This window comes from Pieris brassicae, chromosome 7 (assembly GCF_905147105.1).
Source record: "Pieris brassicae chromosome 7, ilPieBrab1.1, whole genome shotgun sequence".
NCBI lineage: Eukaryota > Metazoa > Arthropoda > Insecta > Lepidoptera > Pieridae > Pieris > Pieris brassicae.
The window spans coordinates 9,308,507-9,321,650 of record NC_059671.1 but is presented as its reverse complement, the minus strand read 5'-3'; the positions used below and the strand labels follow the sequence as shown (position 1 = coordinate 9,321,650).

General features: G+C 33.4%; 3 protein-coding genes across 4 annotated transcripts; 1 reads left to right on the top strand and 2 right to left on the bottom strand.

The window, feature by feature from the left end:
- Positions 1-490: 490 nt before the first annotated feature.
- LOC123712116 (dynein axonemal assembly factor 5) lies at positions 491-9,921 on the bottom strand. The gene is made up of 12 exons (XM_045665077.1): positions 9,194-9,921; positions 8,887-9,070; positions 6,528-6,745; positions 5,811-5,968; positions 5,300-5,503; positions 4,438-4,588; positions 4,082-4,243; positions 3,435-3,626; positions 2,586-2,707; positions 2,083-2,275; positions 1,357-1,548; positions 491-713 (listed from the first exon to the last, which is right to left on the bottom strand). The coding sequence occupies exons 1-12, from the start codon at positions 9,828-9,830 to the stop codon at positions 580-582; spliced, it is 2,547 nt and encodes an 848-aa protein (XP_045521033.1). The 5' UTR covers positions 9,831-9,921; the 3' UTR covers positions 491-579.
- Positions 9,922-10,429: 508 nt separating this feature from the next.
- On the top strand, positions 10,430-11,486 carry LOC123712119 (mesencephalic astrocyte-derived neurotrophic factor homolog). 2 transcript variants are annotated; one of them, XM_045665080.1, is made up of 2 exons: positions 10,430-11,088; positions 11,350-11,486. In XM_045665080.1, the coding sequence occupies exon 1, from the start codon at positions 10,554-10,556 to the stop codon at positions 11,073-11,075; it is 522 nt and encodes a 173-aa protein (XP_045521036.1). In that variant the 5' UTR covers positions 10,430-10,553; the 3' UTR covers positions 11,076-11,088; positions 11,350-11,486. The 2 variants fall into 2 exon arrangements, with proteins under 2 accessions (XP_045521036.1, XP_045521035.1); XM_045665079.1 differs by having other exon boundaries at positions 10,430-11,092.
- A 218-nt stretch (positions 11,487-11,704) lies between these two features.
- LOC123712120 (putative ATP synthase subunit f, mitochondrial) lies at positions 11,705-12,876 on the bottom strand. The gene is made up of 4 exons (XM_045665081.1): positions 12,675-12,876; positions 12,507-12,605; positions 11,999-12,115; positions 11,705-11,838 (listed from the first exon to the last, which is right to left on the bottom strand). Exons 1-4 carry the CDS (start codon positions 12,751-12,753, stop codon positions 11,810-11,812), a joined length of 324 nt encoding a protein of 107 aa, XP_045521037.1. The 5' UTR covers positions 12,754-12,876; the 3' UTR covers positions 11,705-11,809.
- Between the last annotated feature and the right edge of the window lie 268 nt (positions 12,877-13,144).

Genomic DNA, 13,144 nt, shown 5'->3' with positions numbered 1-13,144 from the left:
TCTCAAAAGATGTCCTGCTACACTTGCCTGATACCCCGAATACACTTGCAGCCCATAATTCCAAACATCCCAATGCTCCAGACATGCCTATCTTTTGAGACCCTCCCACAGATGTGCCTTGCCAGGTGCCAGGTGCCAGGCCTGCCTTTATATTCACTCTACGGAAGAAATTCTTAACGCTATAAATTCATTCAAACCAGGTTCAGCTTATTAAATAAAGTAATTTACGATTGATTTAGTAATTTACTAAAACATTATTCATACAAATAACAAATATACTTCATGTTCACTACTATACTAGACTTAAATAAAAATTAAACAGTTTCAAGATTATTTAATTCAATTTCCCCATTACTGCCCACAACAATTTTTTCCCCTATTTGCCATGATATCCAGTAGAACTATAACTACTAACTACGTTTTGTAACGAAATAAAAAGAATGAAATTTTTAACAAATCTTTATTTAGGTATCCCTTTAGGTTACACAATACAAATTAAAGACTTCATTATTTTAATTGAATACGTAAAAATCAACAGAACATAACATAACATTTCTACTTTGTAAGTGATAAATAATTCTATTTCTTAATTAACTTTTCTAAGTGCGAAGTCAATTTCTCATACGCTGCTTTATTTCTATAGAGATGTATATTTGTTTTTACTTTTTTCATGAGCAAACAGGGGTCTATATCACTGAGGGTTAATAAGGCATCTGAAAAAAATTAGATTGGTCAAGCGGAAATGTGTGTCATATTGGTCTGTGGATTGGAATAAAATGCTGTTGACCAGTCAAAATCATATATTATTCAGGAAAAAATCAGCATTACAACGCAGTTGTCCCACCAACGGCGAGGAAACGACTAACTATCGGCTATTTTGTCGCTCAAGAAACGTACAAAAGATATACATTCCGTGTAAACAAAAGAGATGCATATATAAATAGTTGATAGCTGACTGTTCATACTGCCAGCGAGGACTCGCTCCACTAGTCGCTGAGCGACAAGAGATCTATCAAAGATAATACTCATTTAGCATTACTTGCTCAGCGATCAGAACTCAAGCCACCAAGAGACCAAACAGCGGCAGCAGCGACTAAACTCGTGTCTAATTTTAGCTCTTTTCTCCGTCATCGTCGCTGGTGGGACATCTTCCTAATGGTGCAAGATTTTTTGAAATCGAACCAGTATTTTATTTTTTTGTTTATTCGTTGAAATATACAACATTTCTAATATTATAGATGCGACACATAGTTCTAAGGCACACGAGATATAGAGGAGAAAAAGGTAGAAGACCTTTATGATTATGCATGGGTGACGAGTCAGAGTATATTTTTTATAATTATAATAAAACCATACCAAGCATTTCCTTTCTAAATCCTTCGTCAGTGTCATCTAAATGTATAAGCATGGCGCTGAACAGTGCATCAATATGAGCGCTAAAGACTTCGCTATTGTACAATGGCGGTCGACATTTAAATAGCACACAGAGTGTCTGAACGGCGAACGAACGAACTTTGTCATTGCTGTCATCTAAGCGTTTTAGCGCGACTGTAAAATAAATGTCAAAAATAGTTGGACCTAGTGGGATAGTGTTTAAATATGTCAACACTAATATGTAACCACTAGGATATAGTAGTTCAGTTCAGTGATGTCATCATTGGGTTTTCTCCCCAAACAAGAGTAAAACGAGATATCCCGAGTGGTTTTTAGAGGGAACATTTATTTATGGAGATTTTTTTTCTTATAAATGCACATTTCTATACAATTTATATTAAGCCTATAACCCAACCAATAAACTAATTCAAATATAAAGTAAAAGCATGGCTTAAGCCAAGATCGAAATTTTATACTACATAGATGTCTTTTTGATGCATATTTGAAATTATCCCTCTAATCGTGCACTCGTACAACAAAAACTACTGTTTTTAATCGATATTACGGGCTTTTAGGAGTTGGTCCTATATATATGTTCCCCACATTATGTAACGAATGAAATACCGCGATTTACATTAACTACATTCGCGAAACTTCCTTTTTAGTTTATAGTTAATATTATAATTTACAAAGAAATATGAAACTAACCAAAATACAGTTTATGCAACATTTCCACAGTGAAGCAATCCTTCTGTTTTGCTCTAGAAGCAAGAGAGCACACTGCTCTTAATGAGTGTTGCCTTGTCAATGCGGAGTTGTCATCTACTAAACCAGCTAGCAAAGGAACTAATTCCTCAAGAAAAGGTTCCAGGGACTCTTTTGTTGGAAAGAGACTCACTTCCTGTAGAAAACCAGATAATAAATTCCGAGCATTTGAACTATTTGTTCACAAATAAATCCGTGGATCCAAATGCTAATCACTTCCTTAAAAAAACTGCTGAACGAAGAAATGAAAATATGTGTATACATTTCGGTTTACTGTTTCTCTCACCAATTATTTTTATTATGCAGTAGTAGTCTGTGCAACACGTACAACTTTACAATTCAACACGAAATGAATTAATATCACACATAAAACCTTCTCCGAAACTCCTAAGAAAAAGAAATCATCAAAATTCACCACATTGAAATGACATTATCTTCTAACCTACCTGTTTATCCCCATCTCCCTTATCATTGTCTTGTAAGGCAGCGCAAAGACATGCAACAGCAGCCGTACGAACCGCCTCAGCAGTGCGGCCAGGAGACCAAACTAGGTTCGGCAAAAGTATCTCTAATAGAACATAATGAATTAAGCGGATAATTAATTACATTCATACAAACGCTGATTTTTAACCAACTTAAAAAAGAGCTTGACCAGTGTTTATATTTTCGTCCAGATTGCTTGGAATCGAATCGAATCAGATTAGATATATTCAGATTTAGAAAACAGTTTCAAGTTGCATCAAAATCAATTTAGCAGTTTCAGAGCATTCATGCATTTCTAGTATGTATCTCATTTTCCAATGCTTACAAGGCCGGCAACACACTTGTAAGCCTTCTTGCAATGTGTTATCACATAACATCAGTTGAACCTCCTATTTTACCTACATAAAAAATAATGTATCTACCCCGGTACATATAGTCATCTATATAAAGAATTACCTATCTCCGTAGTTTTACTACATTAATTTAGTCATAACGACTACGCAAACTTCAATTACAGATACCGACAAACTTCTTGAGCATTAAACAAGAGAGTTGGGGAAAGTTTGCGCATCGTACACAGCGCGGGACACAAACGTCAACTGATTTACCAATCACGCGATCGACACGTCACTCTCCCGCCGACCTCCCAGTGATACCTAAAAATCGCTTCTGCGCAGGCAAGGACATTTGTTCAAGATGTTTGCCGGTAACTATATATCTAACACAAAAATTATGTTTTATTTAAAATTTAAGCCAATTCAGACCAAACAAAAATACAAACTCTATAGCTTTTACATGTAAAACAATCTTACCTTGAATAACAATCCTCAAGAAAGCCTCTAACTTCTCAGGCTCGCATTTACGAAAGTTTGTCTCTCTTTGCAGCAATACATTAGACAAGGCGGTGAATATTTTCAGTTTCACTTCGGGGTCCACTTTTGGTACAGCGAGACATTCACGTAGAAGTGGCGCTATTAGATGCAATTGAGTTCCCATTGCAGAACCTAAAGACAGTTTTGTCAAATGTCAATAAATGTTTATCCTAGGACCAATTTAAAATACCACTAAATGTCGTTTAAAACACCAAATTTTGAGAGATTTCAAATATGCATTAAAATACATACAAGTAGAAACAGTACAAAATATTAATCATTGAGCTTTTCGATATTTCAGTTATAGCCATGCTTGGAGTTTATATGTGGTTTAGTTTGTTGATTGGGATCAAGGCTCATCAAATCAAATAGAATCATGCTTTTTTTTATTTGGTTGTCTGTAAAGTCGGTTTACGGAGGATAATTTTACGTGATAACGTCATTAAAAAAATATTGATAAAAAATTTCATACTTAATTATTATTTTCATTATAATACAAAGAATAATGAAAATTAAATTTTATTTCTTTTCGAAGATTATATAAACACAAAATACAATTTAAAAAATTAAAAAAGCATTAAAATTACCTGAATGTATAAGTATGCATTCCAACAAACACCTATCCGGTGTAAGCAATGTCCAAGTCAGGGCGTCACTAGTGATATCTGATAGGACACGACGGATATGACATTCGTACAATGACGTTAGACTATTACACTTCTCTATGGTTCGCAACTTGTCTAGATTCGCTAAAATTATAAAATATAGTTTTTTCTTTCAAATATATTTACACTCTATCGAATATATCACAAGAAAACACAGAAACAAAAGAAATACGCGCTACTTTACAAAATACAAAACAAAAATGTAAGTATTGCATAAAATATATAGAAACTTGGACTTTTTTTAGTTTTTAAAACAATTAAAACGAAAAAGTACTTACACAAAGCCATGAATTGCATGTTATCATCAACCGGCATAGCGTATACTGTAAAGTTGATGGTGAAAAGATCTTCTGCTATTGCACTACAATCGTCCTTACAAAGATCCATCAATGCATCACAGACTTGTAAGAGATTCTTTTGGTACTTAGGCTGTAAATTGTTTATCTATGTTATATTCGAATGCGAGTTCCTTACTTTAACCTCTTCTGAAACACTTCAGTGGGCAGCTGGTTCCATATAGTGGTAGTGCGCGCCAAAAACTGCCTTAAAAACGCTCAGTTATGGATCGACGGACGTCACCGACGGAGTTAAACGGTGCCGTTTAGTTAAAGGCTAGGCTGTTAATTATTGGTTGCTACACATACATTAAACATAAAAAGCTATGAATGTATCAATATAAAACTGTAGGTGATTAGTACATGTCGTAATGAAACAGTGATGTGTCCTGACAAGGACAGTTGTAAACGTTATCGTCATGAAACAATAATTTGTTCTGAAAAGAACAGTTAATTGGCGTTATCGTAAGACCACGATATCGAACTGTTCTGAGAAGAACACGTTCGTACGCTTCGACGGCTGCGCGCAGAAAAGGACCAACTTTTTGCCGCGCCTCGATTTTATCGTCTACGCACCCTTCGCATCTTGGTACCACATGTTACCACTAGTGGCTAGTGTAGGATAATTTTTGTATATAAATCTACAGTTTTAAAAATAAACACATTCCATCTTCACCTCTTCTCTACGAATTATTAGGATGTTTTATTTTAACCAAATAAGGACCAATCAACCTAAACCCAACTACCTAAAAAACCATACGTGGTATGTTTAATCGTCTGTATAATCCTTTCGCAAAGAACTCACCTTGCGAACTCGACATCTATCTGGGTCTGCCATTTCCTTGCACAATTCCTTCATCACTTTGCCCTTGACCAAATCTCTTTGTGATCCTTTGAGAATGTTAGCAATCACGAAGAGTGCGCTCCAAGAATCTACCTCTGCTTCGAGCAACGGCCACCAGGTATCTGGGGTTATGAAGTATCCAAAAAGTTCAGAAGCCCGCTTTATCTGGAATTATAATTTATTCGTAAGAAATCTATCTCTTTATATGATAAAACGATGTCTTTTCGACGTCGACGTCGCAAGATTTTCAGATAAAAAATTCTGTATAAAAAAACTTAAAACTATTGAACATCCAACATTCTTCATCAACTTCCCAAATCAAGAGTATTTTCGCAAAGTAATGAAACATGTTAGCTTTATTAAGCTTAAAAATATGTCAATCAAAATAAGCAAAAAGAAGAAACAGCTACGTCAACCACTATGAAAGATACTAAAACCGTGTTATATAAAGAAACATTTTTTTTAAACCAACCTCTTGGATAACTCTCTGGTCATCATCTGAGGCGCCTCTATGCAATGTCCTTACAACTGTATTAGCATGTTGAGTGGAACCCTCTTCAGCACAAAGCAATAACCAGCAAAGCAACTGAGAAGAACGGAGACGAGCATCTGCCTGCCACCCTTCCATCTCTAGAATCGTTATATTCAGTGTGTCACTTACACTTGATAAAAAGTAGAAAATATAGTTTTAACGGATTGCCACACCTTTAATTAAATAAAGATATATATTTAAAATAAAGATGTATATTTAAAATAAATATACCTACTATATTATATATTACTTATAACAATTTTTCTATAGTATAGTCGTTGCAATTTTAACGTAATGCAAAGTAATTATGAAGTTATTAGTGTTAGTTAGTCTTGGTGCAGACCGTGCGATCGCTATTTAAATTACCATAGATATCGGCTGTGGAGTTAAGAGTTAACATTAAACTGTTTTTTAGCAAGAACATTCCCCTAATAATAATAACACAATATGGGACGGACTCAAGAGCGTGAGACAAAAACACTCCGCGACAGGCGTGTGCCCCAACATCAAACGAGTTTCTATGGTCACGTGACAAAGCGTGACCTAATGTCATTCTATCTATGCCTCTGTCTATAAATTCATTTGGCGTTAGTAGGTACTGGGTACGCCTGTCGCAAAACATTTCGATAGTACAATTACTATAGTGATTGAGATTACCTCGTCCAATCGCTGGTACAATTTTGCCAATATTGGTCTGCACAAGTACCCTACATCCCAAATTGGGTCTTTTGACATCGGGATAATGAGTAGGAACATCTTTAAGAAAGTCAGTCTTTTTTTTGAGGTCTTCTTCGTTCTCTTCCAAGTACTGCAATCCTATATCTGTCCAAAGTTTTGTAGCTGTTTCCCTTACATCTGCCATCATGTCACTCAAGCTGAAAATGAATTTATTAGTAAAAAAAATGAATTCTCAGTCAACATCGTATTACGCAGCCCCTGTATTTTTAAATTTAATTTAATTATAGAAAAAATAGAAAACTTTTAACCTGGCTAGAACTGTTTGAAACAACTATTTGTTGTGTATCAACTCTAAAACTTAGTAATTTAAAAGTGCTGTAAAAACCCTACCCACAAAAAACAAAAAAATACAAAATTGGCATTAAATTACTCCTCAGAACCTGATGGACCAATACCGAACATCTAACTATTAATTTAAAATACCTAGTACAATTGACGACACAACAGCATCAGGACCAGACGGCATTCCATCCATACTATTAAAAAAATATGGCAAATCACTCGCAGCATATAAACACATACCCAAATACACACAATACACATACATAGCCAAAATTATGAATGCATCCCTAAACTCAGACCTTGTGCCGTCCGATTGGAAATCTATTAATGTTGTGCCAATATATAAAAAAGGTAACAAATTATCAGCCTCCAACTATGAGAAGTTTATTAAGTCTAAGGAGGAGGTAGCTAGCTAGCTAGCTGAGAAATTGAGGAAATTCCTATTCGATAAAAATATTACACCCGGCGAACAGCATGGATTTGTACCAGGACGATGTGTCGCAACTAATCTTCTCATGTGCCTAAATCAATGGGTAAGAAGTTTCGACCTATCGATCCTATAGATATAATCTACCAAGATTTTGAGAAAGCTTTTGGCCGTGTCCCACTTCACCGTCTTTTATGGACTAACTACTACTACTACTGACTACTATCCGAGAAAAATATTAACTTGGATTACGATATACTGTCTTTGCCTCGACAAGTATTAAGTGGCGTACCTCAAGGGTCAGTACTTGGCCCTTTATTTTTCATCCTGCACTCTAACGATCTAAAGAATATACTACAGATTTCACATTCGATCTTTGCCGACGACATTACATTTTTTGGAAATCCACTGTCCCAATCTCAAGTAATACTGATGACATTTTTGATTGGACCAAGCAGTGGCTGCTGTCATTAAATGTTAATAATTTGCACAATATTGCACATAGGAAAGAAAAATCCGCTCAGTACTTATCGCCTAGGTCAATAGCAAATAATGCCTGTATTCACGCAAAAAGACTTGGGTGTTACTATCGGTTATGACTTGAAATGGGAATGTCACATCATGAATGTTGTAAAAAAGGCTAATTTCATACTCTATTTAGTGAGAAAATCATTCAAATGCCTTTCACCAAGAACACTCTAATGTTACATTAGACCACTATTAAAGTATGCCTACAGCATTTGGGATTCTTATTTCATAAAGGATATTACTATGCTAGAAAGAGTTCAAAGAAAAGCCACGAAAGTGGTCATGTCAGTTAGGAACAAATCTTATAATGATAGCACTCGACCTTGCTGATTATGGAAGTAGGCGATTAAGAAGAAATCTCTTACCTCCTTCCTACCTACCTAAATAAAATTTTCACTGGCCACTATAATGTTCCAGGAATTGTGAAGCATTTTTTTTTGTGAAAATACAAATTTGAGGGGTAGTTCTTTAAAACTGAAGACCACTCAATATTAAAAAAATTTCCTAAAGAACTTTTTTCTGGCACTGGAATAGGTCTCAAGAAAGTGTAATTAGTTTGAACTCTTTTAAAAATAGGTTGGATAGTGTCTCCAAATCTCCAAATACGCGCGCATCAGCTTAAGCTGCTAGTGTGTTTATATGCATAACAATAATAATAATAATATATTTGAATTCCTTAAACCCTCAGTTCAGCAGACACAATTCTGCATTTGTTTCGCGATCAGTATCGTTATTGAATGTCACGAATAAACGGCGCGGTCGATCTGCCTTCTGTTACTAAGTCTGAAATGATTTCACTTCACGACTTTTAACCATGGATATATATCATATTGTTATAGGTAGGCATTTACTTACATTTTTAGTTTTATTACAATCAAGTTTAATATACATTTTATTTATGGAGCACAAATATTACCAGAACAATGTTAATTGTGCAACAAAATTTATATTTAAATTTAGGATGTCAGTTGCACGCTGACCCCAGTAGGTAAACAGCGATCTTCTTAATTTAAAAGAAAATTATATTATTTTATGATTTACCTTGTTAAAAGTAGTGGTATCATGCGATGCCAAAAAGAGTACCGGTCTCTATAACTTAGCATCCAATTGCCAACCTCTAAAGTGACTTGCAAACGAACTTGGGTGTTCTCATCAAACAGCTTTTCTGCCATTGGTGTGATTGATAATTCAAAGCACTTAGCATTTCCTGATAAGACTATTGCACCTGAAATTATAAAGGATATACTAAAAAATACAGCAATGTGTTTTAAAAGTTAAATAATAAATTGCAATATAGAATCAAAACTAATTAATTAATATATTAAAGCAAACTTTAATTACAATATACCTATAGCTCTTATGGATGCCACTCGCACTCTAAAATGTTGGTGGGCAAAATTTGATAAAACTGGTTTAACATAACTTTCAGACTGAAAATGAAAGTCCCTTTGCAAGATTTTAGTTATCAGTATGATACATTCACAAGCCTCCAACTTTACTTTAGGGAAGGGATCTGTGCTTGTCTTTGCTAAAATACTTGTAAAATCATTTATAAATGAACTTAACAGATGAGTCCCCTTATATTTATCAATAATTACATGGACAAGTTCAATGAGAACCAAGCGAATTTCTTCAGATTCTTCAACAATCTCCGGACAACCTATGCGTCGAACAATTACAGGCAATATGTACGTAAGGTAGTAATCATTAAGAGGTAAATGTTGAATAAAGTTAGACATGATACCAATTGCCTTCTCTCTACAAGCTTCTGACTCATCTAAGAAACTTTTGAGCACATAAGCGTATATATCAGGAAAGACTACAGTTAAATCACAGTCAGAATTTTGTGGGTTTTCAAATATTTCTTCGTAAATATTCTGTAAAGCATGTTTCCTTTCCAGTTTTGATTCGCTTTGCAGTGTGGTTATATGCTGCTCTAATGCAGCCCGCGGATTATCCTGAAGCCTATTTATATGACCAGTCATTGTTAAAGTATCTTAATTTAAAAATACTAATCGATACACCTTCAACAAAATGTTAAATAATCGATCATACTTTGGTATTGATAAACAAAAGTTGTTACCATGACAACATTTATGCACAGATTATATAATAGTATGTAAATCTATTTTTTTTATTAAACGAAGATCCAATGCCTCCACAGTAAAATAAAGGAAACAGGTTCGAAGTTCTATAATAATCTAAATTTTAAATATCTAATAATTGTGAAATTGTTTACATAATTTGTTTCACCTTGATTTAAAAATATTATGTTAGAATCTTGAGATACTTAACACAAATAAGTTGATAAAAACAATATATTCTAGTTTATATGTAAAAAGACAAATAATAATTTTGATTTTAGTATAAGAGAATGAAGAGTTCGTTATGGATTATGTTTACGTAATAATTGCAAGTAAATATTGTTATTTTACTTAAACTTGAAACTACGAGAATGTTTTGTATACTTACAGATAGTTATCTATATTCAGACCTAATTCAGACCTAACTTACCGCGTTTTGCGTAAGCTGAAACGAACTTTAAAAAGTTACGTGCACCAATCACAGCCCGCCAAGTAAAATTGTCAACGTCTTCGTTTTGATGAAACGCCGAGATTCTTCTTCAACCTTAATCACATTTACGATTTTCTAAAATTCAGGTGTTTTGTGTGAAAGTTACTTTATATTTACAATCCATAAGCATAAATATGTACAAACACAGTTTTTTTTATTTTTTATTTCTTGCAACTGTCGTTCAGAAATGTTACGCGTTGAAAGAAGGCGAATGCGAGGTTTGTATAAAAACAGTGGATAAATTTGCAGCGACGTTATCAGACAATATTAAAAAGGACCCAAAATTAATAGAGGCCGAATTTAAAACATTCTGTAAAGGGTCAAAGAATAAAGAGAACAGATTTTGCTACTATTTAGGTGGACTAGAAGAGTCTGCCACCGGCATCCTTGGTGAGCTATCGAAACCCCTTAGCTGGTCAATGCCCAGTGATAAAATTTGTGAAAAATTGAGGAAAAAAGATGCGCAAATCTGCGACCTTCGTTTTGAAAAGCAAATTGACTTAAATAATGTTGATTTAAAGAAATTGAAGGTTAGAGATTTAAAGAAAATTCTGAATGATTGGGATGAAAACTGTGATGGTTGTATAGAAAAAACAGACTTCATCAAGAGGATAGAAGAACTTAAGCCCAAATACATGGGTAGATCTGATCTGTAATAGTTAAAATACAGTAGGTATGGTGTATTTTTTTATAAAGTTGTCAATGCTTTAATTTTGTCCTTCATAATAATAGTATTTATAAACCGCTATGAATCCTGTGTGGATTTTATTTGAAACTTGTTATCTAATATTGAGTTATTAAATATGTACAAGGTAAATTTTATTTTTAGAATTATATTATCTTAAACTATCTATCTATTTAAACTGTGACTTCTTAAATGTTTTATATCTATCGAACCGTATTAAATAAGGCAATATTTTATTGTTTCAGATAAATTAACTCAAGACTTTGTGATACATCATCATAGACCTGTGGGAGTGTATTTGAAGTGTTTATCTTTACTATTTGAATGAATGTTGCGTGCATACACAGTAAATTATTGTAATCTAAGTACATATTTTTCATAATCAAGATTTTTATTTCCTTTATTTTACTAAACAAATATTTAGTTGTTGCTAGCACAGGTGTTAGACTTTTAAGATTGAAAATTGACACGCTAAAAATAGTATGTCTTTGGTATACCAAATATACCTAATACTATACAATAAAATTTCTATAAATAATGCATATTTTAAAGGTTTTGAAAATTCCATGTACAGGCTATATACCTATTGAAAATGATGTATACTGTTTACACTATTTAATCTGAATCAACACCTAATACACATTTTTGCAAGTTACAATATGAATAAAAAACAATGTAGAATGTTGAATCTGAATTTTCCATTGATTAGTGGTATTTGTAATTCCTGTGGTGCTCTGAAAAGTAAAATAATAAGTTAATAAACCAAACATTAAAGCACTTCATAAAGATTATTTTAAATAAATACTAGTTGCAATTGTGATGTTCAAATAAAGAATTAAAAAACACCAGACATATCTTTTAACATAGATGAACAATTAAATTATTAAAACTTACTCATTTTTCCATAGTTGATCGAGTAGAAGAATATCATGTTAGCAACAATAAGTTGGAAGAATGGAGCCATTCCAACTCGTTTAGGTTGCACATATTTGTGCTGCCACCTCCACCAGGCTGAAATGAGAAATGTTTTTCTAGTTAGTTGGTTCAATTAATTTTAATTTTCTGGGACTCATCATCAATTTATCATTATAAATAATCTTAATTGTCACAATAAATATTTGAAAACTGAATATGTTTAAATACCAAGTCCTTTTTAAATGTTTTTTTTAAAGGTAACAATGTACATAGTTATGTTTAGTTAGTATGATCTTTAAGAATGTGTGAATTGTATTATATATAATATATATGTAATAGAATTCATATATATATATATATATATGTAATAGAATTCATATATATATATATATACATTTTATTGAAACTTAGTAGACGTCAATTAGGAGTAAACTTAGGAGAGGTCAATACGAAAAATAACCTAAAATAATAAATATTTTTTTTTTACCTCGACTAATAGTCCCCATGAATGCAGAGGGAGTCTTATTACGGCGTCCAAGCCATGATCCTATTTCACTTAACTTCAACTGACCGAAGGGGGTATCAGCTGAAAACAAAAATTAAATTACATAATCGAACATTACTTCAAATGATACTTGCTTCAGCAAGAACTTACGTTTGCCATAAAAACGAGCAGGATCGTACGGGCCGTGGACCGATGGATTATATTCTTTCGGATAGTCTCCGAATCCCATATTTGCAACCGTTCAGAGCTTTTTTATGAATCCACTAAAGAAAATCTACAAAATTATGCAGATAACAGAATTTTGCCTGCGCCCTTCGTCCGTCCCGTTCTAATGTGACCACAGACGAATTACTGAATGTAGATTGGCAGTTGGCATTTGGCACACCGACCGTTTTGTCATTTATTAAAAAGCAAAGAAAGTAGATTCCTTCCGTCATATGACTTGTGAGTATTATAGAAAACATTATAATTTTTTATACAAAAGAGATAGTGATTTAGTGAGTCTCCGTTATCTCCACATTTAAAAACATTAATATAGATTCACAGCTTTCTTAGAAGCAAAAAAAATTGTCAATTAGTATTATTTTTTTTTAGATATTTGAAATTAACTGACAGTTTAC

What these genes read in the sequence shown, in the direction of transcription:
- LOC123712116 (XM_045665077.1), bottom strand. Translation starts at nt 9,830, where the DNA reads ATGACTGGTCATATAAATAGGCTTCAGGATAATCCGCGGGCTGCATTA. An exon ending in CATGCAATTCATGGCTTTGT is followed by an intron (nt 4,244 to 4,437) that starts GTAAGTACTTTT and finishes TTATAATTTTAG; the next exon opens with CGAATCTAGACAAGTTGCGA. An exon ending in GTTGCATAAACTGTATTTTG is followed by an intron (nt 1,549 to 2,082) that starts GTTAGTTTCATA and finishes TTTATTTTACAG; the next exon opens with TCGCGCTAAAACGCTTAGAT.
- LOC123712119 (XM_045665080.1), top strand. Translation starts at nt 10,554, where the DNA reads ATGTACAAACACAGTTTTTTTTATTTTTTATTTCTTGCAACTGTCGTT.
- LOC123712120 (XM_045665081.1), bottom strand. Translation starts at nt 12,753, where the DNA reads ATGGGATTCGGAGACTATCCGAAAGAATATAATCCATCGGTCCACGGC. An exon ending in TGCTCGTTTTTATGGCAAAC is followed by an intron (nt 12,606 to 12,674) that starts GTAAGTTCTTGC and finishes TTTTGTTTTCAG; the next exon opens with CTGATACCCCCTTCGGTCAG. An exon ending in CATGGGGACTATTAGTCGAG is followed by an intron (nt 12,116 to 12,506) that starts GTAAAAAAAAAA and finishes TTCTCATTTCAG; the next exon opens with CCTGGTGGAGGTGGCAGCAC.